The sequence below is a fragment of the Hemicordylus capensis genome, chromosome 7 (assembly GCF_027244095.1).
Source record: "Hemicordylus capensis ecotype Gifberg chromosome 7, rHemCap1.1.pri, whole genome shotgun sequence".
NCBI lineage: Eukaryota > Metazoa > Chordata > Lepidosauria > Squamata > Cordylidae > Hemicordylus > Hemicordylus capensis.
In genome coordinates this window covers 24,349,975-24,372,570 of record NC_069663.1, presented here as the reverse complement: position 1 = coordinate 24,372,570, position 22,596 = coordinate 24,349,975, and the positions used below count along the sequence as shown (strand labels likewise).

The 22,596-nt window shown below is 45.1% G+C and overlaps 1 protein-coding gene across 4 annotated transcripts in view; it reads left to right on the top strand.

The window, feature by feature from the left end:
• The first annotated feature begins 4,559 nt into the window (after nt 1-4,559).
• The window catches only part of LOC128332864 (carcinoembryonic antigen-related cell adhesion molecule 6-like), a 38,739-nt gene continuing 20,702 nt past the window's right edge, over nt 4,560-22,596 (top strand). For all 4 annotated transcript variants that reach the window (XM_053267638.1, XM_053267636.1, XM_053267635.1 and 1 more), the window contains exons 1-4: nt 4,560-4,719; nt 5,119-5,466; nt 19,623-19,892; nt 21,989-22,243. In XM_053267638.1, coding sequence (XP_053123613.1) covers nt 4,638-4,719; nt 5,119-5,466; nt 19,623-19,892; nt 21,989-22,243 — 955 coding nt within the window. In that variant the 5' untranslated portion in view covers nt 4,560-4,637. The remainder of the gene's footprint in view (nt 4,720-5,118; nt 5,467-19,622; nt 19,893-21,988; nt 22,244-22,596) is intronic.

Here is a 22,596-nt window from a genome sequence, read left to right as displayed (position 1 = left end):
ACTGATTACCAATACGTTTTCAGGCCACATACAAGGTGCTGGTTAAAATCAGCATTTTAAAAACCTGGAAATACATTAAGATAAGCTAGAATTCGCATCACAAAGCCCGATTTGTGTGTGGAGTGCTTCCAAGGATCTCGAAGGGAATTTGGGGTAAGTTTGGCTGGTGTGTGAACACATACACACTCTCTTCTGAAGGAGATTCTGTGTGAAGCCCTTGTGTGTAAAGCCTCCTGGTGGCCTTCCTCTCTCAGATCGGTGATCGATCAGCACTGCCCGGCAGGATTTTTGCAAATGGAAGGCTTTTTCAAGCCAGATTCAATGGGCTGCTTGTGCCATGCCCTGCATGCAGAGTCATAGACAGGTGTCACCTAGCAGTTCTTGTGCTAGCTCATCCTGCTATTTTCTGTCTTTAGAGGGTTTGGGGCAGAATGTTGGGGAATATTGTGGGTTGGGATATCTCCATTCTCCCATTGAAGTCTGTATATCCTACTGACCTGAGTGGGGCTTACTAGATTGCAATCTTAGTTGGGTTGGCTCAAGGGTGTGTCACAGTTCATGAGGCAAGTGTTCCCAGTAGACACTTCACTGGGGGTCTATATGGGATTATGCTGCCATCTGGTGGTTGTTTCAAAAACTACAACCTCATCTGTACCAGATGGCTGGTTGCTCAGCAGTCCTTCAAAATATTTACAGGGGGGGGGGGGCTTTTTTGTGTGCAAGCTCCCATGAGTCTGTGCATTGTACTGCATAAGCAGCCATACTGGGTGTCTATACCTAGCAGTTCTTGTGCTAGCTCATCCTGTTGTTTTCTGTCTGCATTTGGGGTGTAGTGTTGCAGAACATTACAGTTTGGGGTGCCTCCATTGTCTCTCCCACTGAAATTTCTTTCTTTTTCAATTTTAAATGTTGGTTTTTGTGCACGTTCTGCTTACTGAACATCTGCAGCATTTTCCATCCACATACCTTCTGCCAGAGTTTGGAATGAAATTGCTAGTTTGGAAAGAAACGATACCCGAGGTGGTTTGGGGGGACTCCTGGTTCTCTGGACTGTACTGCTGTCAATCATTTAATAAATAGCTTCCTGAAAATCCTGCTGAATCCTGCTAAAATCCCAATGAATTATTTCCTGTCCATGAGTTTATGCAATGCCTGATTCCAGGCAGCAGTACTGGGTTCTTGTGTTATCCTATGAGTGGGGTCTTGGAGTGGGGATCTGGTGCTTCAACTGTTGTCTGTTTTCTGGGTGCCTTTGTGTGTGGCGGGGTGGCGGCTGGTACTTAGTCTCAGCTTCTTTGCAAACCCTTTCCCTATCAAATAGAGAAATAAAAATAGATGTGAAAAAAGGTCTCAGTCCTCAGTTATAGTCTTGTTGGTGTTTTAAAGCATTTATTTATTACATTACATTACATTACTATCCCACTCTTCCTCCAAGGATCCCGGAGCAGTGTACATGGTTATGTTTATCATCACAACAATCTATCTCTCCTAACCTGTGGGATGGGTTAGGCTAAGAGATACATGACTGACCCAGAGTCATGGCTGAATGGGGATATGAACTCAGATCTTCCTGGTCCTAGTCCAACACTTTAACCAGTGATGTAGTGGAGCAGGAGCAGTCAGGTATGGACCTCTGGCACCTCTCCAGGAGCTCCAGAACTCCTCGAAACACCCCTATACTCCCCACCCCCACCCCACCAAGCAGAACATCCGGAGTCCCAGCCAGCATGATTCAGGCAGCACCTCTTGGTTTTATTAAGCTGCTGCAGCTTGCAAAACTGCTCCATAGCCTTGGGGCTACAGGATTTGGACAGGGATTTGAACTCTGGTCTGCCTGGTCCTAATCCAACACTCAGTATTTTCACTGTATGTGGCAATTCTGGGGCTCAGGTACAGTTTCCAGCTGTACTCTTTCTAAATGCTACCTTGTAGCTTTAAATCATAGCAGAATTAACAGACTGTATGGTTTGTGCCTTTTTCTACCATTGAACTTTTCCAATCTTGCCCTTCACTTCTCCTTGGCTTGTTTATATTCATCCCTAGATCAAAAACTATGGGAATTAAGGTTAACACTTTCCCTGTCTTCTTTGGTCCTTGTTATATAAAATATCCCCTTTCTGCTAAATGTGCCTTTTAAAGGCATATATATGCACCCCATGGCAGACATGGGAGAGGGTGGAGCAGAACCTTTGCCTTATTTTATCCATAATCATCTTGTGACAGAATTCACCAAAAAAATGTATGTATCTAAGTGGGGTGGGCGTGACCATTTAGGTGGGTGTGGCCATGGGGGTATGGCAGGTGGGTGGGGGTGGTTATGTCAGCTGTCATGGACTGCTCCTGCACTTCTGAATTTATGACTACACCATTGACTTTAACCACTATGCCATGCTAGCTCTGCTCTCTGTTGTGTGTGTCATGGTGTGTGTATGTAGAGGGATGATGGTTATCTTGCAAGCAGGGTGGGGGCAAAAGGCCATTAGGTCCAAGCTCCAAAATTACTTAGCTGCACCTCTGCAGCCTCCGGATTTGAGACGAGAAAGACATTGGTAGAAAATGAGATTGCAATTTCTGAAACAACCACCAGAGGGCCACATGATTCCATATATCAAAACAACCTAGTTCTTGCTAGGAATATTGATCATTAAAAAAATAAAAATCCACATCCAGCCTTGAAATCCCCTGGGTAGCCTTGACATATCTTCATCAGCCTAACCTACCTCACAGGCTTATTGTGTGGGTTAAAGTGGATAATCCTATGCCACCCAAAGCTCCTTTGGAGGAGACTGGGATATAGATCATCTTCTAGGACTTGGTTCTAGTAGTGCAGTCTGCAACAGGTCCAGCTTGTCTGGTGTTGATTTTCGGGGCTTGCTTGCAGAAGTACCTTCTGATGCTGCTTACTGGTCTTTTTGCATCTTTATTATAATACATGTAACTCCTGACCAATTTTGGGGAAGGGGGGAATTAAATGCATTGCCCAAAATAAGATATGTTGTCATCACTAAATTATCTTTTCAAAAGTGCCAGTTCCTGTTCAAATTCTAATAAAACTACTTGTTTTAAATCTATAGTTAAGTAATTAACATGTTATTTGTGTAATGGCATCACTCTACATGCTACATACAAAGGCAGCCCCACATAGAGCACATTGCAGTAGTCAAGTCTGGAGGTTACCTGCATATGTACCACTGTCCTGAGGTCATTTATCTCAAGCAACGAACACAGCTGGCGTATCAGCCAAAGCTGATAAAAAGCACCTCTGACCCCCGCCTCAACCTGGGACACCAGGGAGAGGCTTGGATCCTGAAGCACCCCCCAGACTGCGTACCTGTTCCTTCTGGGGAAGTGTGACCCCATCCAGAACAGGCAGATCAAACTCATCTCCTGAGTTTCGACCCTGCACAATAAGTACCTCCGGATTCTCTAAGTTGGTGATCTTTCATCCAGCCCATCACTGCCTCCAGGCAGACATTTAGGGAGGTTATGCCTTCTCCTGATGACATTGACATGGAGAAATAGATGTGGGTGTCATCAGCATACTGATAGCACCTGGCACCAAATCTCCTGATGATCTCTCCCAGCGGCTTCATGTAGATGTTAAACAACATCGGAGACAATATGGAGCCCTGAGGGACACCATACCGAAGTTCCGTTTCTGAAGAACAACAGTCCCGGGAGAGACACCATCTGGAATCTGCCCAAGAGGTAAGAGTGGAACCACTGCAAAGCAGAGCCTCCCACCCCCAACCCCCTCAGACGCTCCAGAAGGATACTATGGTGGATAGTAATGGGGCGTAACAAGGCTGGTGCGGGCCCAGAGACAAGATTTTAAAATGCCCCCCCTGATTGAAGCTCAGCTCATGAAATAGAGAGAGAGAGAGAGAGAGAGAGAGAGAGAGAGAGAGAGAGAGATGCCACAATATTTTTTTCAAGGTTTTGTAAGTTGTGGACGATGCAAGTCATTGAATGGTACTAGAGATAGACATGCTGTTCTGGTAGCTCCAGGTCTTAACACTCACATCAATTTCGGAGGATGGATACAACTGAAGGAAGCCCGGGAGGGTGCGCAGCTGGGGGAGTCAGTCATGTGACTTGCCTCTGGGGGGGCCCCCCAAGGCAGTGGGCCCCCGGACAACTGTCTCCCCTTGCCCTATCATAGTTACGCCCTTCAATAGCCATCGAGAGATCCAGAAGGACCAACAGAGTCACACTTCCTCTATCAATTCCCAATTGGAGATCATCCATCAGGCCGACCAAGGCAGTCTCTACCCCATAGCCCACCCGAAAGCCGGTCTGAAACGGTTCTAGCTATCTAGTCCAAGACTACCTTCTCCGGTTTGCAGAGATGGTACAAAGATTTGGAAGTGGTTCCCAGCGTGCTCCTCCCCCGGCAGCCACACCTTTGCTCCGATCTCGCCGTCCGGTTAGTTGGGCATGGCACGGCGGAGAGAGCCAGCCGGCTGCCAGCCCGCCCGCCCTCAGGGAAGCCCGGCCCCCAAGGCGGAGGGGCGGGGCTGGGCTGCCAAGTCCCCACTCCGTCGGTCGGAGCCGAGGCTTTCTCAGGCACAGCCAGGCAGGAAGCGGACCCAGCTGTCCGGGGACAGGACGGTCTGGCGGAAGGAAGCCCCACCGCGATGGGGAGGCAGGCGGAGGGTCTGAGCCACACTTGGGGCCATCTGGGGTGGAGGAGCTCCTGGCCCGCCGCGCTCCTAGCAGGTAAGGGGGGGTCATCGGGACGGGGACGGGGAATAGAGCCGAAAGAAACACGAGGAGCCACGGTGGGATCCTACCTTGGGAGCGGGCGGTCACGCCTAGCCGGGTCTGGCATCGTCTCGGGGAGGGACGGGATCTGCCAGCCTCTCTCGCGCGCTCGGACTCCTAGCCTTCTTTGCATGCTGCAGAAAAGGGGCTCCTCGCCAGGAGCGACCCCATGAGCGGGATGAAGAATGCTGGAAACCTCGAAGTAGATGCAGCTCTGCGCTCTCCTTACTTGTGGGGTCCTCTCCACATTCCTTATTATTGTTGTTGTTTTGTTATTGCTGTTGCCTAGAGTTTGCCTCTTGCTTGAACTGAAGGTCCTTCTTTTTTGCTTTCCGCCGCTCCCGCATCCTGCAGTCTCCCTCCTGCTGCCTCCAGCCGCGGGACTCTCGGTCACTCCGGTACCTCCTAATCCGGCTGAAGGAGGGAGCGTCACCCTAACGCCACAAGGACTCTCGGATTCATTCATTAGCTGTAGCTGGTTCCGAGCGGGGACAACAGACCTGAAAAAGCGGATCTTCATCTATTACCCGCCTCCATCACCTCATGGGCAGATCAATGGACCTGCCTACACTGAGCGGGAGACGATAGTCGCAACCTGCTCCCTTCAGATCTCCGATTTAATGCTGAATTACTCTGGAATCTATACAGTGTCGGAAGACTCTGCAACGTCTGCACAAGCGTCTGTGAATCTAACGGTCTCAGGTATGATTGTTCTTCGGCCATTCCTACCCCTTTATGCACTAGAACTCTCTCCTCTGCTGAGCCTCCTGCAGGGGAAGAGTTTGTAGCATTTCCCCTTAAGTCTTTGTCACCCTCATCATCCCAAGGACCATTTCTCCCCACCCAGGTTGGCCCTCCCTATAACATTGGCTCCTTACATATGTGCAAAGTATCCCTTTTCACATTCTTACCATCTGATCACCTATCTTAATCAAGTTGGTTAATGTGGTAAAAGTGAGACATTTTCCTCATGCTTTCAGTGCTTGCTTATGGGTGCAACTATGTTTTCTATTCCATTCTAGTGATTCTAGTACAGACACAAGAGCAGGTAGTGATTTCAGGAGAATTAATGAGCAGTACAAGGACCTCATGAATGTCGTATTGAGTTCTCATTTGCTGGCAGCATTCTGGTGTTGAGGCCACTTTGACTATAGATGCCTTGCACACCTTGGGTTCATTTCTGAGAAGCTGATTGGACCCAACAGAGAATGAAATCCATATCCATTCCTGAACCCATTATTGTTGTGATCCACCCCAAGCCCTAGTGTACTGGAAGGATAGTGTATAAATATTTTTAATAAATAAGCAAACCAATCTGTTTTGCTGGAGAAAAACAGGTTCTTCATTTTCAGTGAATAACAGCACGGCACACAGATACAAATTCCTTTCTTGTGCCTAGATGGCCCCCTCAGTAATAATGAAAAGCACTATTGGGTTCATGAATAGGGCAGGGATGTCACATATTCAAGCTGCTATATGTATTGGTCGGGGAAGAGGCTCCTTGGTTTCGTTCTGTGCTCTGGTCTCATATAGGTGTGTGTTGTGAGAGGGACCATTATTTCCCAGCTTGGGGCTTTCTGGCCTAGTAAGCTATTCTGACTTGTTTCTTTTGCACAATTTCATCAAGCATAGCAGATCCAGACTGCAGGAGTCTGTAGCTCTGTGCACAGGGTGCTGGAGGATCTAGGGATTCCCATAGAATACGGACTACCATAAAGAGAGCAATCATGTTAAACCCAGAAAATTCTGGATGGCAATACAGCTATCTGACACGAAGCCGAGATTTGTAATCTTAGATTTGAGCTTGGCTTGATGAGCTTCCTGTTGGATTGGCACATTGCCCACTGGGAATTGGGGGGAATTGAGATTTTGTGAAATGCACCAATGAAATATGTAAATGTGATATCTACATGTAAATTTATTTTATTGTATTTAACATATTTTTATACCACCCAAAACTTACGTCTCTGGGCAGCTTACAACAAAAATGACAACAGAAAAGTTAAAAAATTAGTTAAAACAAATAAAATGTCGACAGAGAAATTAAAACATTGGTTAAAAGAAATGACAACATAAAGTTAAAACATTAGAACAATTAAAAAATTTTAAACAATGTTAAAACGGTATTTAATTAAAAGCCTGGGTGAACAGATGTGTCTTTAAAGATTTTTTTAAAATTGAAATATGAGCTTCTAGATGTTTTAGGAAAATCTGCATGTGTGAACCAGTGCCTTGGAAAATTATTGGATCAAATGCATGTACCTTACTTGATTTCTCATTGTCTGATTACTGAACACTCGATGACTTGTATCTGAATGTGTGAATTGAGTTCATAGAAAAGCATTTGGGTTGAGGTGATCAGAGCTGAAAGTTGCACCTGTGGCAGCACATTCACACATGCAAGCCATCATTCGATGTTGCATGTAATATGTGATAAGCATGTGTGTACCAGTTCAAAGGGTTCTTTAGAGGGGCGTACCATCTCTGGCAGACTCTATGGAAGTAGTTTGGATGTTGTGTGCTTACAGGTCTGAACCATTCGTTTCGTTTGCTTGTTGTGAAATGGTTGTTCCTACAATCATCCAATATGACTGACTGTATATTGATATGCTATGACTGGACATAACGCTATGTCCCCCAATTGCCCTTCTCTGGTAGGGGAAGGAAACTGATGTCTCTGTTTTTCCATTAGAGTCCTTCTGATTTCAAACAACCTGCAGCTTGATTTGAGCAGCCCTACCATTCAGTAAGACAAAACAGGTCAATTTGGGCTCCTGATTTGGGATACCATTCCTAGTCAACAATTTCGTTTCAAAAGTATGGACCTGCAACAAAATGTTTCAGTATATCCCTTGTGTGCATGTGTTACCTGCATCTCTGCCAGAACATGGTGAAAGTTTAGGCACCCTTTCCCCTCAGAAGCAGAAGGGGTTGTGACTGTCTTGAGGGGGTATTCTTCAAGCTGAGATATTTGCTGCACTTCTTGTTCAAGCCCTCATTGCCACTGAGTTCCATTAGCTCTGCCCACCTGGTTGTCTGTTAACTGCTCTTTGAGTTGGCAAACATTCTGCTCCATTGATTTACATTGTGGCCGTTTGAAAGGAATTGGCCCCCTTAAGGTTTTTCCCCTCAGATGTTTGTGAAACTGAGATATCTAAGAGTTACCTTGTGTTTGCCAGGACCACCCTTTTGCCCACAGCCTGGTGCTCTGGTTATGCATCTGTAAGGATTATAACATTTTTCAGGTCTTTTGGAAATAGATATGAGATGATTATATTTTTACCAGCACCTGGATTGCATTTGGATTTTTCTGCCTCCGTAAAATTCTGGGCCAAAATATCGTTTTGCCACACTTTATGCCTGAATTTAATCTTACCTTTGAAGCGGGGTCTGTTGATTGCAGCACTATGTAACACCCACTCTTTCACTCCCTTTTACTTACACATGCACTGCCAGCAATAATAATGTCTCTTCCACCTGCAGAGGTTCTGTCCAAGCCTACTGTGAGTGTCTTTCCAAGTCAATACTGCCTAGAGTACATTGACTCTGTTCAGCTTACTTGTAACACTTCCTCTACCATCGCAAGTGTCAGCTGGTTGCAGGATGGACAGCCTCTCAAGCATGACTCTAGGATTGAGCTGTCCAACAATGACCGGATTCTCAGTATCAATAATGTAAGCCGCAGTGATTATGGGGGATATCAGTGCAAAGTAACCAACCTAGTCAACAGCACAACAAGCGACATCAAACACATTTATGTGATCTGTGAGTATATGGCTCCCACCATGGTCTCTTTGGCCTGTCCAAGGTCTTGACTTCTTCCCTGTCCTCTTATATCCTGTTCCATCTGCACCTCTTGTCAGGTGCTTCCATTTTTAAAAGGGTTTTTTTAACTTTCTGATTCTTCAGAATGCTTCTTCTCTGTTAGATCTTCTAAACGATATCTGGTCAGAGAGTCAAAAGATGCTGGTTTCACTGGTAGTGTGTTCTTCTGGGATCCTTAATGACTTGGTCTCGTCGGTTCAGTTCAGAAGTTCTTGCTCTGCTGCTGACTGTCTGCAATACCTTGGTCATGTTCCCTATTTTCTCTGTGCCTCTCATGAACTTAAATTGTGGAGAAGGTTATTTTAGCTGAAGGGAGGGCAAATAGTCTGTTGTCAAGCTTTGCCCTTTCATATGCAGACAAAACTACATACAAAGATACATTTACTGCCATGTATCACATCAATAGAAAGCCCCCAGCTGGAGGTCAAATTTTCAATCTGTTTATGCTGCTGCAGCAACCTAAACAAGAAGACAGTTAAAAGAATTGGCTCCTTTAACTAGCTAGATTTCCCCCAGTTGTAATATCCTGTTCTTGAGCAATTTCCAGGATATGTGTGTGTTGATGAGTGATATTTTTATAAAGATGATGGCTCCTGATCCCAGGGAACATGGAGAAACTAGTAGATGTTAAAACAGCTAGGATTTTTATATTGAGAGCTAGTAGATGTTAGATGCCTAGAAAATTGTAATTTAATATCTGTACAGCTCTCCACTTATTATTATTTGCATTCCACCCATCCTCCATTAGGCTCAGGGTGACATGCATGAATGTGGGTTACCACATTTTATCTTTGCAACAATCTGTGACCTAGGTTAGGCTGAGAGAGTGTCTCTAACCCGGTGAGCTTCGTGGCTGACTGGAGGTTTGAATCCTCCAAGGCCAAAATCCAAAACTCGAACGACACTGACTCATTTGAAAATATGCTACCCACCCCTTAAAAAGCACCACAGTATACTAATACGAATATGACTATTTATATACCACTTTTCAACAAAACCTCCCAAAGTGGTTTATATAAAAATAAATAAATAAAATGGCTCCCTGTCCCCAAAGGGCTCACAATAAAAGAGAAACATGAGAGAGACACCAGCAACAGCCACTGGACAGTTCTGTACTGGGGACGGATAGGGCCGGTTGCACTCAACCTGCTAAATGAAGAGAATCACCACTTAAAAAGGTGCCTCTTTGCTCAGTTAGCAGCATTTTGTTGGAAAGGGGAAAAGGTGCCCGGGACGAATCCAGATGCTATTCCTCTCTCACCAAATCAATGAAGAGAGAACCCTTTAAATTGGGAAGGAGACTGGGCCGGCTCTACGGCGAGGCATACTGGGGCAGTTTCCTAAGGCGGTAGGGTTTCAGTGCCCACAAAGGGTGGCAAATCCTGATACTTAATGGTATTATCATATGCTTATGGGGGTGGGGCCAGACCAGCTCTCTTTGGTTTTTTCCTTTTTCTCTCAGGCACCATCATTTCCAGCTTCTACACTGGAAAGAGGAAGGGAGCGGGACTGAAACTAGGAGGAACTATTTGAACATTTATAAAATTATCTCTGATTCATTTTGAGTTTAGTCTTCATTTAAATGCTTCATGAGCCTGCCTGGCTCAGGGCTCCTGAAGGGAGATAATTTGTGTGTGTTCGCCTGACGCAAGTGACCTGAGTCGGAGCAACCTTGCTACGAGACAGATTTGAGGCCTCCTCATAATGCTAATCCTAAGAATCTGAGGAGTTCGCCTCCTCATTTTACTGAACCCTTTCCCCACCAAACTTAATAATCCATCTCGGCAATTTTCCTCCACCTCAAAAGTGTCTTTCCACTCCACACCACCCCCAAATAGTTTAAGTGGGGAGTTGCTTCTCAGGCTTTTCCTCACTCTTCCCCTTGCCCTTTCTGGAGCAGAGAAAATCAGCAAATATATTATCTTAACCCAGAATTAAACTGACCGTGTTTCATATATATATTTCCCCCAAGCATACATAGCAATATGCCCTCCTCCTTCCCTATTGCAAACAAATTCTGAGGCAACAAATAATCATAAAACAAGAGTGTTTGAGACTGGCCATGCAATTATGCAAAGGGAGTTTGAACTGTGTGAGGGTCAGGGACAGAGGCCTAGTCTCTCAGGGTGTCACGGAGAGGCTGATTTTTCCCTCGCACAGTTTAGTTTTTCTTTTCCTCCTTCGTTTCTCATTAACCCGACAACCAGTTTTATTTGCTGACGTCAGGCGGAGATTGCCGGCATTAGAAACTGTTGTTCCCTTGGGCAAAAGGGCACCTAGAACGCTGAAGAGGAAGAGGGCAGTCAAAGGAGATACAATCCTCCTCTTTAGGAGAAGTGGGCAAAGGAAAGAGAGTTGGCTTCAGGGTGGTTTTGAGAATGAAGGAAAGAGAGCAATGCCACCACCTCAGCTGTGATTTTTATAAAAGGAGATGTGAACTATATTATTCCACAGAAGCCACACACTTTAGCTTTAGTGTGTGTGGTCGTTCGCACAACCGTTGAAAAATGCTCTGGAGGGCAGTTATTACGGGTCACCTGTGTGAACAGCACACCCCATGATAAGGGCTTAACCTGGCAAATGGTAGATGGGTCTGCAATTCACTGTGTCGGCTGGACATCAAAGGGCTTATTGTAAGCCCAGTATAGCCATGGCAGCTATCTGGTGCCATCGTTTTAATTAATAAAAGCAGAGCTGGAACAAAACAGGTCTGTGACATTTCACAGTCATTAGAACTCCTTATTATCCCAACAGGAAATTCAATTTTACTGGAATGACAAAACCAAATAAGATCACGTTTATTTCTATAAAACCGTTTATCCTCGTGTGTTTTGCGGGGAAAGTATAAGGGCTGCTGTTCTTGGCTCCCTTCAGAAGCTACCCTTCCCTTCCAGACACCCATTTTTAAACTAAGAACAGGATGGGTTACAGTTCACCCAGGGACACCATCATTCTGCCTTCATGGAAATATAGTTGAGCTGTGTTCATAACAGTGGCTGATATCTAGATTAATACTGCACTAGTATCAAACATGAGTCACTAGTGCAAACATGGGTCACGAGCAGGAGTGTAGCTAGCGGAGAGGGGGCCCGAGTTTGCCCCTCAGAGTGAGGGAAATAATGAAGAAAACAGGGAGGGGTGGATCGGGGGGGCCCTTAGGAGCTGGGGGGGTGGGTTCTTTGAACCCATCAATTCAATTAAAGTTATGCCCCAGACCACCTCAAGTGGCGCAGCATGGAAATGCTTAACTAACAAGCAGAAGGTTGCCAATTTGAATCCCCGCTGGTATGTTTCCCAGACGATGGGAAACGATGGGCAGCAGGGATACAGGAAGATGCTGAAAGGCATCATTTCATACTGCATGGGAGGAGGCAATGGTCAACCCCTCCTGTATTCTACCCAAGAGAACCACAGGGCTCTGTGGGTGCCAGGAGTCGAAATTGACTTGACGGCTCACTTTATCTTTACAGTCCAGAGTCTGAGCAGTTTTGAGCATCAGTTATGTGACCTCCTTGCTTACAGTGTCGTTCTGGATGTCAGCCACTGTTCCTACTCCTTATGGACAGAGCTCCCAAAATCTGGTTGATCCACAAGAAATATGAATAGGTGGTCAGGCTAACTCAACTCAATAGGCAGTGTAGGTGGCTGCCTAGGGCGGCAGAATCCAGAAGCTCCAAGCTAGTCGGAAAAAATATACACCTGTCCCAGAGATTTAGGACAAAATGTTCCGAAGTGTGGGGGGGTAGTTTTCATCCCCAGCTAACTGTATCTCCCTTTCAGCTGCTCTTCCCTCAATCTGTACCAGTGAAGAGAGTGAAAATGCATTCCCTTCTCTCTAATCTTCTGCACTACTAGATCAGAGGAAAGAAGCTGCCGTCAGGAAAATTTTCGGGAAGGAAACACACCCCCTGTCTCCTGGCCATATGCAAGATCAGGGAGATCAAATCAATGTTTGCCAAAGGCAGCAGGGGTGTTGCTGGTACTTAAAAGATCTGGGGCCCAGACCTACAGCCCCAGAAGATGCCAATGTGCCCTGTAGATTCTATTTGAGATGCCTGTGTATCCCTGTAGAAGAGGAATCAGTCAGTCAGACGTTTTATTGCATCAACCAAAGGTCACACAATTCTCTCTGGGGACAGGCAGAATAGAAATAACAGCTTCTGGAAATGGTGCTAGCAGGAATAAGGAAACGGTCCATTTTAAAAGCAGACGCCATTTTTACAAACTTAATCACGTCACACTTCTTGTGTCTTGGGGCTAGGCCTTAGCACTGAATCAGAAATCTGATCCATGGCAAAACTATGGCTCCAAGTAACTCCAGGTGACCCTTCTGGTCACCTCAGTGTTCTCTGTCTTCTTGCCCGGCCTCTGCCCTAATGTTCAACAGGAGCTTGCGATGTCTCTCTCCTCCAGGCCTGTAATTTCCAGCACTGCAAGATTACTCTGCCAATTGCTTCTGGAGCAACCCATCTCAGAAAGGGGCCATCATTTAGTGGTAATGAGTAAGGCTAGTGAGTGGAGGGTCCCAGGTTCTATTCCTGGTATCTCCAATTAAGGGAGCCAGCGTGGTGTAGTGGTTAGAGTGCTGGCCGGGGGGACCCGAGTTCAAATCCCCATTCAGCCATGAGACTTGCTGGGTGACTCTGGGCCAGCCACTTCTCTCTCAGCCTAACCTACTTCACAGGGTTGTTGTGAGGAGAAACTTAAGTATGTCGCACACTGCTCTGGGCTCCTTGGAGGAAGAGCGGGATATAAAATGAAATAATAATAATACCACCAATAGCTTGACAGGAGAGATCTATTTATTATTTATGCATTCTTTACTTTATTGTAAATGTTTGCTCGTCAATGACCAAATAAACCTATATCTATCTATTATTCATTCATTCATTCATTCATTCATTCAATACATTTCTATACCACCCCAAACTCAAGTTCTCTGGGCAGTTTACAAAACAATAAAAACATCCAATAAAAGAGTAAAACATTTCAACAATTAAAATTAAAAAGTTAAAACTATTAACACACCATTTTAAAAGTATCTAATTAAAAGCCTGGGTGAACAAATGCGTCTTGGCTGCCCTTTTAAAAGTTGTAAGAGATGGGGAGGCTCTTATTTCAGCAGGAAGTGTGTTCCAAAGCCTCGAGGCAGCAATGGCCCGTCAACTGTAGTAAGCTGGGTGAAGCAGTAGTTTCATTCAATATTATTCTGGGTGTTGCTGAGCCCACAGGAGCTGCACAGAAACTGACTGGAGGAGGTACATGGGGGTCTTTTCATTGCATGCCAATAAAGGGGTGGCTTGGAAGGGAAGGACATGAAGCAAGGTGGCAGTGGCAGAAGGCAGCAGCCTGCATTGTCCAAGTGTGGGATGCACAAGTCCCTAGGATGCCAGTCTAGGAAGAAGCGGATTGATGGGGGGCGGGGTGTTTTCCATCCATATTCTTCCCCCTCCTCGGTATTCTCTCTACCTTCTGTCGCTTTGCTCTTGAACACAGAGCTGAAGAGACCTGTTTCCCAAAAGTACTCTGTCTTTCTGGCTCCATCTCACTCTGGTGAAGGAATCTTTTGTGCTGTGAAGGGAATTGGGGGGCGGGGCGGTCTTGGTAATCTCCATCTTGAACCTCAACGTGTTAGTTTTGTGTATTTGCCTCAGATGGACCCGACACACCCAGAATCCAGCCTCCCCAAAAACTTTACAGTGTACATTCTGACATCAATCTCGCCTGTGAAACCAGTGTGTCTCCTGTAGCACAGTACACTTGGTTTTTCAATGGGAAAGAAGTTGGCAATAAATCGGAACTGTCCTTCTATGATGCCACTCGGGAGCAGTCTGGGAATTATACCTGCCAAGCAAAGAATATGTTCTCTCCCCAGATTAGCAGCACCACCCTGGAGATTGAGGTGGTGGGTGAGTAGCCAGAGTGGCCCAACATTGCTGTCTGTTGGCCACGATTCCAGCCACCTGATCTGCTGCTGACACTTCTCCATCCTGTTCACCAGTTGTGCTGCTCTGTGTGTCACTTCAGTTTGCTTTCCTTGATGAAGTTTTCTATTCGCGTCTGTGTTTGGATCTCCAAATAGTGGTCTGTCATCTGTCACACCGAGATCGCACTGTGATTTCACTCAGTGGCTGTTTCAGCTCTGTTCTGGTTGGGGTTTTTTTTAATGTCCTTTCTGTCCCTAGGTGCATCCAGCTCAGCATTTTATTTACATCCCTCACTGATCTTCATGATTTTCCATACAAAAATACTTTCCTGTCTTGGAATTGCTGACTTGTTCTTTTTAAATCCAGAATAGCACTGAATTTGAACAATTGCACCAATACTGGGTCCCATCAGAGGCTACGTGATACAGGCCACTTTGCTGAAGATAAGCAGATTTGGATCTGGATGGGAAACCACCTGGGAACTCTGTATAAGCCAACTTGATAGAAGAAAATTGGGATATAAATCTAATGAAAATTATGTATTATTTCATAAATATTTATTAAAATGTTAAATATTATTATTTAAGAAAAATAAATAATACTATTTACCATCTAATAAATAAACACCTACTCTGCTCAACTGCAAACAGTATGCCTAGAAAAATAGTAGGGGAACCTTAAAATCGATTCATGACATAGCCGAGTTCTTCTGAAATAAATTAGCAGGAGAAATTTGCAAGGGCTCTACAGAGAGCAGGCTCAGAAATGCAAACATGCCATTCAGAGGAGAGGAAAGATAATGGCAACACAAGCCTGCTGTTCAAAGCAGTCACAGGATAGTTTTGCCACTATAATGAATGGCGGATCATGGGGTGCAGTGCAGATGCCTTCCATGGGTATCTATATCATTTTCTTTTTTCCCCTCATCTGGATGCACCCTTGTAGGATATTTCTTTCACCTGAATATGAAAAGATACTGTCACTGCGTCATCACAGATGACTTTGTTGGCAGGATTTTGGAGCCCCTTCTCATCTGCCTGTCTCATTGCTCACTGTTCTACATGGGAGGTGTCACGTCTTAAGTCACAAAGTGTCAGCCATCAATCAATCAATGCACTGGTGCTGTACTTTGGGTATGCTTCCCAAGACTTGGTGGTCGGTTGTTTTTGTGGTTCTGTTTCCTCCTGGATTTCTTTCTATCTCACAGATGTCTTGTTGTTCTCTCCATAAATAGAGTGCTAGTTTTGATTTTGCTGTCTTTTCAAGCTGGGCTTTTTGAGTGGTGGTGGCTTTTGCTGATCACCAAGTCCCGGTTCATTAAGGGATGCTTCCTTCTGTCTTCAGCCTTGATCGAGAGCCCAACTGTTGCCTGTTACTTGCGCACCAGTACAACTCTCCCAAAACTCTGATTTTTCTGGAGGTCCTTTGTACCCGTTGGCGCCCACAGCCTGGTTCTCTTAATATCTGTTCCTTCTTTCTTCGTACATTTCAAGATGATTAAAATCCTGGGATGTGGTGATGTTGCATTGCAAGGAATATGGAGCTCTTCTGCAAATTTTGTGTCCCACAGGTGGTGTCTATGACGTCAGCATCACTGGCCCTTCCACAGGCATAGAGAACCATACCGTCATTTTGCAGTGCACCTCTGTAGGTCCCAATGTTTCTTACTACTGGTTTAAGGGAGACCGGTTAATTGAAATAGGAGGAGGTCACATCCATCTGGAAGACAACAACCAGACCCTCAGACTTGAGCCAACCGCCAGAGGCGATACTGCCAATTACACCTGCCTTGGGTTCAATAGCATCACCTCTGCTTCCAGTGAACCTCACGGGCTGGAAATTCTCTGTAAGTCTAGTCCGGCTACCTCGGGCAATGGCTTTAGTTGGGAGGATAAACTGCCAAAACCATAAATGCTATGTGGGCCACGTGTGTATTGCAAGATGGCCAAATCTGCACATAATGTGGAACCAGAGTTCAAGGGGCCAGAGTTTGCCAAACCTGCACATCCGAATGCAGGAAACCCTGGTTCTGTGAGGTGATTGGCCCAAGATTTTCTTCTTGGAACTCCAATCTGAACTCTCAGGTTGTAGTGAGTTTCATCGCCTCAACTTGAAGTTAAACACAGCTTGCATTACATCCTAAAGCAGGCTGCATTCTCTATGACCAAAGTTGAGGGAGGAAGCTCCTCCCTCTCTCCAGCTGTGATTGGCTGTGCAAGCTGTCCTTCATGCAAGAAGGAAGCCTGCATAGCCAGATCTGCCTCCTCTCTGCAGTCATGCTGCCTGCAGGCTGCCTGCTCTCTGTTACATCTTGATCCGGACTGGAGAATGGGGTGGGGTGGGGAGCGGACCCGCAGGTCCATTTGACCCGCGGTTCCATGTTGCGTGAGAATGCAGCCTCTGTCTCTTTCTTAGGATATGCAGTGTGCTGGTCTGGGGCTCTCTGCCCCAGCCAATTGTAAGTACACTCAGAGTACTGAGAAAGGAGAAGGGCTTTGATTCTTCTGCTTTGCCCTGGATTGGCCTACAGAGCAAACTTGCTGCTAACTCTTGTCCTAGGAGTTGAAAAGCTTTTGGTGTCAACCTCTATATGCAATCTTGCTCATTACTGTATTTACCTGAATCCAAGACTAGGCTTTTTCCAAGTTTTTTGATACAGTATTAGAAATCAGGAGGTCAGAATCCTGTTCTTTTTGAGTAAATGCAGCAATAACCTATATTTAACCTCGACTTTTTAAAGAGGTCATCTTAAATTCAGAGTCATCTTCGATTTGGGTAAATATGGTACCTGTAAGCCACAAGATTGCACAGAACAGTGGCCAATAGGAAAGCTATTTATGGTCACCCAAATTTGTACGCCATTTGGCTACTCTTGTTATGGCTGATCCCAACAAAATTGCAAGTCTGGGGATATTTGGGAGAAAGCAGACATGAGAATTTGCTTTCACTGCATCTTGCCCCTTGATTGAGGGATATTCTGGAATACTGGAGAGATAAGACCACCTGCATCTTAGCCAGTCTTCTGCTCCTCAAAGATGATGAATACTAAAGGAAAGGCTCAAGAACAGAAATTGGCATTGCTCTTTATTTGGGCCTGAAACTCACATCTTAGCATCTAAAGGAGAATTTTGAGACAACAATCCTGATGATGTCTTTACAAAATGTGCTAGCAGTAACGCAGACTTTGGACATCCTGCTCCCAAGATTTTCTTCCTTGTAGTAAGGATGTAGCCTCTTGCACTACTGTTGGCATATGGTTGCAACTACAGTGCTAAGAGGTGTATATTCCAGCATCAAAGCTGAAATAGCTGAGGTTGCACCACTGTGGCCATTGCAACCTGGCCCTTTTCCAATATGTGACTTTCCTGTGTTTGCTCCAGATGGGCCTGATATCCCCATAATCAAGCCCCAGCAGACAGTTTATCCAGAGGGCAACACCCTCATCCTTTCCTGCTTTGCCGACTCCAACCCACCTGCAAGTTTCTGTTGGTCTCACAGCGGGAAGCAACGGGAAGGTTGGAACACATCTCAACTCATAATCGAGGACCTCTCTATGAGTGATAGTGGCAATTATATTTGTAATGCCACCAATAATTACACCGGCATATCTAGAGACACCAGCCAGGAGATCAGTGTCCTGGGTAAGTAGCTGAAGTATCCAGGTTGGGAATCGAGGCTGACTCACCTGTGCAGGTTGATGATATATTGACTACAAAGAGAGTGTGCATCATTTCTACAGCCAGCACTTGTGCTGTTGCCATTTTTCTTTTGCTGTCCCTTAGGGACCTTTCCTTATGACTCATGCATGGATAAGATTGTGGTTTGATGCCTTCACTTTGATCGGAGTCTTCTTACCAGACAGACTTTGTGCCCTCCTGCACCCACTGTACTGTCCCTCTTTTTTCTTCTTCTTCTTTGATTCCAGTTCTAAATCCATGGTCCTCAGTGGGCTATTTTCACTAGGCACACATCTGGCTCAGAATCTACACTGTCATTTCAGGGACTCACTTCAGTTCCTTGGGTCCCATCACTGTGTCTCCACCCATCTTATGAAAATCATTCCAGTTCAGTTCTTGGTGTACCATGACATTTCTGTTCTCCAGGTGAAATTTAGATATTATTTGGCTTGGCTTGCCCAACATGGTGACCTTCTGTTTTCCACAATTCTGGACTTGAGATTATGCTATTGGATCCTGTTAATCTATGAAACAGTTCACGCATCCTGTGTATACCTTCTTGACATTACTCTTCCTCTGTGCTTCCAGTCGTCTCTGAACCCCTTCCTTCTAGACCGACCTTTGACTGAATGAGTACTTCAGACTAGCCAACATCTGGCTAAGAAGTTAAGACTCAATGGTTGAGAGTCACATGAATGCCACTTGTAGTCTTTCCTTACAGTTGCCTGTCTGCTTTACTGTTTTCTTACATCAGGGTTTGTTTTGGTTTTGGTTTGTTTTGTTTTACCCCATTCTTTCTGTCCTCCATGGATGATTCTCTTTGTCCCAACACTGGCTCTGGAAGTGTTCTACTAGTTTGCACTGAATCTACCAATAAAATTCACTCAGGAAGTAGCAAAGCATGTTTTTTCCTCGCTAGTTGCTAAATCTTCAGATATCATCACACCAATTCCATCACTGCAATAGACTCTGTCTTCTAGAGGATGCTGACATGAAATGAAACAGTCATGACTAATCCTTGTATTCCCTGGTAGGTTTTTTATTTGTTTCTTGTATCAACCTTTCTTTTGTTCACTTATTTTACCATTCATCCTCCACTGAGCATCAGTCTTGCAAGTTCTGGCATTCCAATAGTGGTGATTGATTACGTTGAGGTATTTTATAGGCACTTTCAGTCCTTGAATCCACCCACATGTTCCTTGTTGTGATGGAATTTAGTTTGAGGTCCCATGAATGAACAGACAGAGTTTCGTCTCTCCACGACAAAAGGACCACCGTCCGCACACAGTCACTCCTTAAATGGCAGTGGGAAATTGGACCTTGAAGTCAAGAACAAATTAGCTACTGTGAGAAGGCCTACTAACGTCACCATTTTAACCTCTGATAAAACCCATCCCTCCCCCTGCTTCCTTGTTTTCTCTTTCCACAGAATCTGTGTCTAACATCACCATCACTGGCCCCACTGAGGCCATCGAACATACAATCACAACTCTGAACTGCACCTCTAAAGGAACTGGTGTTTCCTACTATTGGTTAAAAGAGAACCAGAGTCCAGAGGTGGAGGGGCGCATCTTTCTGAGCAACAACAACCAGACCCTCACGTTCAACACAACCTTCCGTAATGACACAGGCAACTACACCTGCTATGGATATAACAGCTTCTCCAATGCCAGTGACACCTATCAGTTGGTTGTTCTTTGTAAGTCTGGTTTTAGCACTGAGGGTGGGTTGAAAGAATTCTGGGAGCAGAGCATGTGTGGAATGGGCTCAGGCCCTGGAGAGCGCAGGACTGTGACTTCTTTAAAAGAGCACATATCCCTAGATTGTAAGAGAGGAATAAGACCAACACAGTCAGAGCAGAGAGGGAAGAAAACCCACTCTTTTGAATGCATTGACCCAACATCAATAGTAGCAACTACACCTTTTGAAATAATCACTTTCATGCTCAACAACAACAGCTTTATTTCTTAGCTGCCCCTTAACAAATTGTTCTCTGGGCAGTTCCTAATAAAATAACAATAGAATAAAGCAAACAATTAAAACATATAAAACAAAAATCCACCCTCACTCTGGATCTGGGATTTCCAAACGCCTTTATTTTATTTCCCCCCTTATCGCAGAATCTTGCATAACTTCCCTTAAAGCACCTCTTTCTGGCGGGATCTAGTAAGGGAATCTAGCCCCATGCTCAGAAAGTAGTTTTGGGTGTATACTATTTCCTTCTTCCACACTGCCCTCTTTTTATCCTGACAAAACACAAGAGATCAGTTGGAGATATTTCTCCTTTCAGATGCTTAAAATGCAGCGGTTTCACCTCTGGCCCTACAGGACTTCATAAGGTTAGCTGAGCTCCTTGTCTTGAGGGAGAAAGTTTTTTCTTCCCAAGGACGCATCACTCGGAGAAGGTGGCATGCTCCTTCCTCCTGGCAAGAAAGAAAGGCAGCTAAGGCAAGCTTGGCAAGGTTGCCAGACCTTCACCCAGAAATCATGCCTCTCCAGCTCTGAGTCACTAAGATCATGTGCAGAACTTTCACTCACCCCCTCATTCAAACAGGCTGGTGGAGGTACAAGAGTAGAAATTGTAGTGGCTACAAGTGAATCCTCTTAGGCTACCAGCTGCTAAAGGGGCAGATGCCATCACCAGGTGGAGAACTGGCATCCCCAAGTCTGTCCCACTGGCTGACATCCAGACTATTACCCAGTAGTATTACTTAAGAGTTACTCTCAACGTCTACTTAATTTCAATAGGACTACTCAGGAATGAGCCACCTAATGGCACAGTGGGGAAATGACTTGACTAGCAAGCCAGAGGTTGCCAATTCGAATCCCTGCTGGTACCTATATGGGGCAGCAGTGTTATACTGTAGGAAGATGCTGTTGAAAGGCATCATCTTTTACTGCGCGAGAGATGGCAATGGTCAGCCCCTCCTGTATTCTACCAAAGACAACCACAGGGCTCTGTGGTTGCCCAGGAGTCGATGGTGACTCAACGGCACACTTTCCCTTTACTCAGGAATAATTTAGTCTGGATGCCAGCCAGTGTTTTTAAGCAGAACCAAGCTCCCTACCCCACCCGAAACTTCACGTGTTTAACTTGAAACAAGAAACCCAGCTTTTTGTTCCATTGCCTGACGATACTTCTTGTCCCTGACACATTGCCTACACTTCTCCATTTAATTTAAATAATTTAGTTAAGCGTATCTCCCACCCTTTCCTTGCAAACAGCTTAAGAGTTAGCAGCAGGCTGCCAAAAATAACATAAAATGAAATACGTAGATTCAAATACTGCCTCTCCCACACTCTGCCCTGCTTGCTCAACTTCCCATTTTAAGTCCGTTTCTTCCTGTTTTGCTCTCTGTGGCAAGAGTCCATAATAAATTTGACTTCCTAGATCATACTCACTGGGGCCTCTAAAGACCTTAAACTAGTTTGAATGTGTGATGGCTTCCACCATGGGATGCTGAAAGTTATAGTTTTGAGGAGGCCTGAGAATTCTGTTACCCATTTCCTCTAGACCCGTTTCTTGAAACAGGGTCTAGACAGGCTTGAAAAAGACTTAAATTAAACATGCTCTGAGAATATGTATGAACATGTCAGGCTCTCTAAATAGAGAGAGACACTTGCAATCCACCTTCCTTTAAACTTCTAGAGAACAAAATTGCACTTGAGGTGGCACAAAGCAGCATCCGACAATCCAAATCATAACACATTTTGTGGAAGGTGGCAAAAATCATCTCAATCCTCCATGGACTAATGGAGCTTTCCCAACTTGTGACTCTCCTGTATTTACTCCAGATGGGCCTGGTCCTCCCACAATCAGCCCCCCGACCCAAGATTATGTTGAGGGTTCCAACCTCAGTCTCTCCTGCAAAGCTGAGTCCAACCCACCTGCACAATATTTATGGTTTGTTGACGGCAATCCAAAAGGGAATGGCTCTGAGCTCTTGACTCTCAAACTCTCTTTAAATGATGCTGGGAATTACATCTGCACGGCTGTCAATATTAGGACCAAGCACAACAACTCTGAAAGCTTGGAGATCCGGGTGCTGCGTGAGTATCTGCAGGGCTACTTATGTGTCTGTGAGCTGCAAAAGTAAAGTGTAACTGTTTGTGGTATTTCGTTTCTCATGCTGGTTGTCTCTTTACCTATTACATTTCTCATAGGACCCTTCCATTTCTCCCAAATCCAGATCAAATGCCGATTTTTCTGCTTCCCCTTCTATTATGCATGCTTGGGTCCTTTATGACTTTTTTAGCCAGCATCCTCCATCTTTTCATCCACCTCTCTTCCAACATTAATTTCTAGGGAATCTGTTCCCCATGGGATACTGCATGGATACTGCATGCATCCTCAGTGTCTCTTCAAGTGCTAAGCAGTCACTTGTGAATGAAGACATCAAATC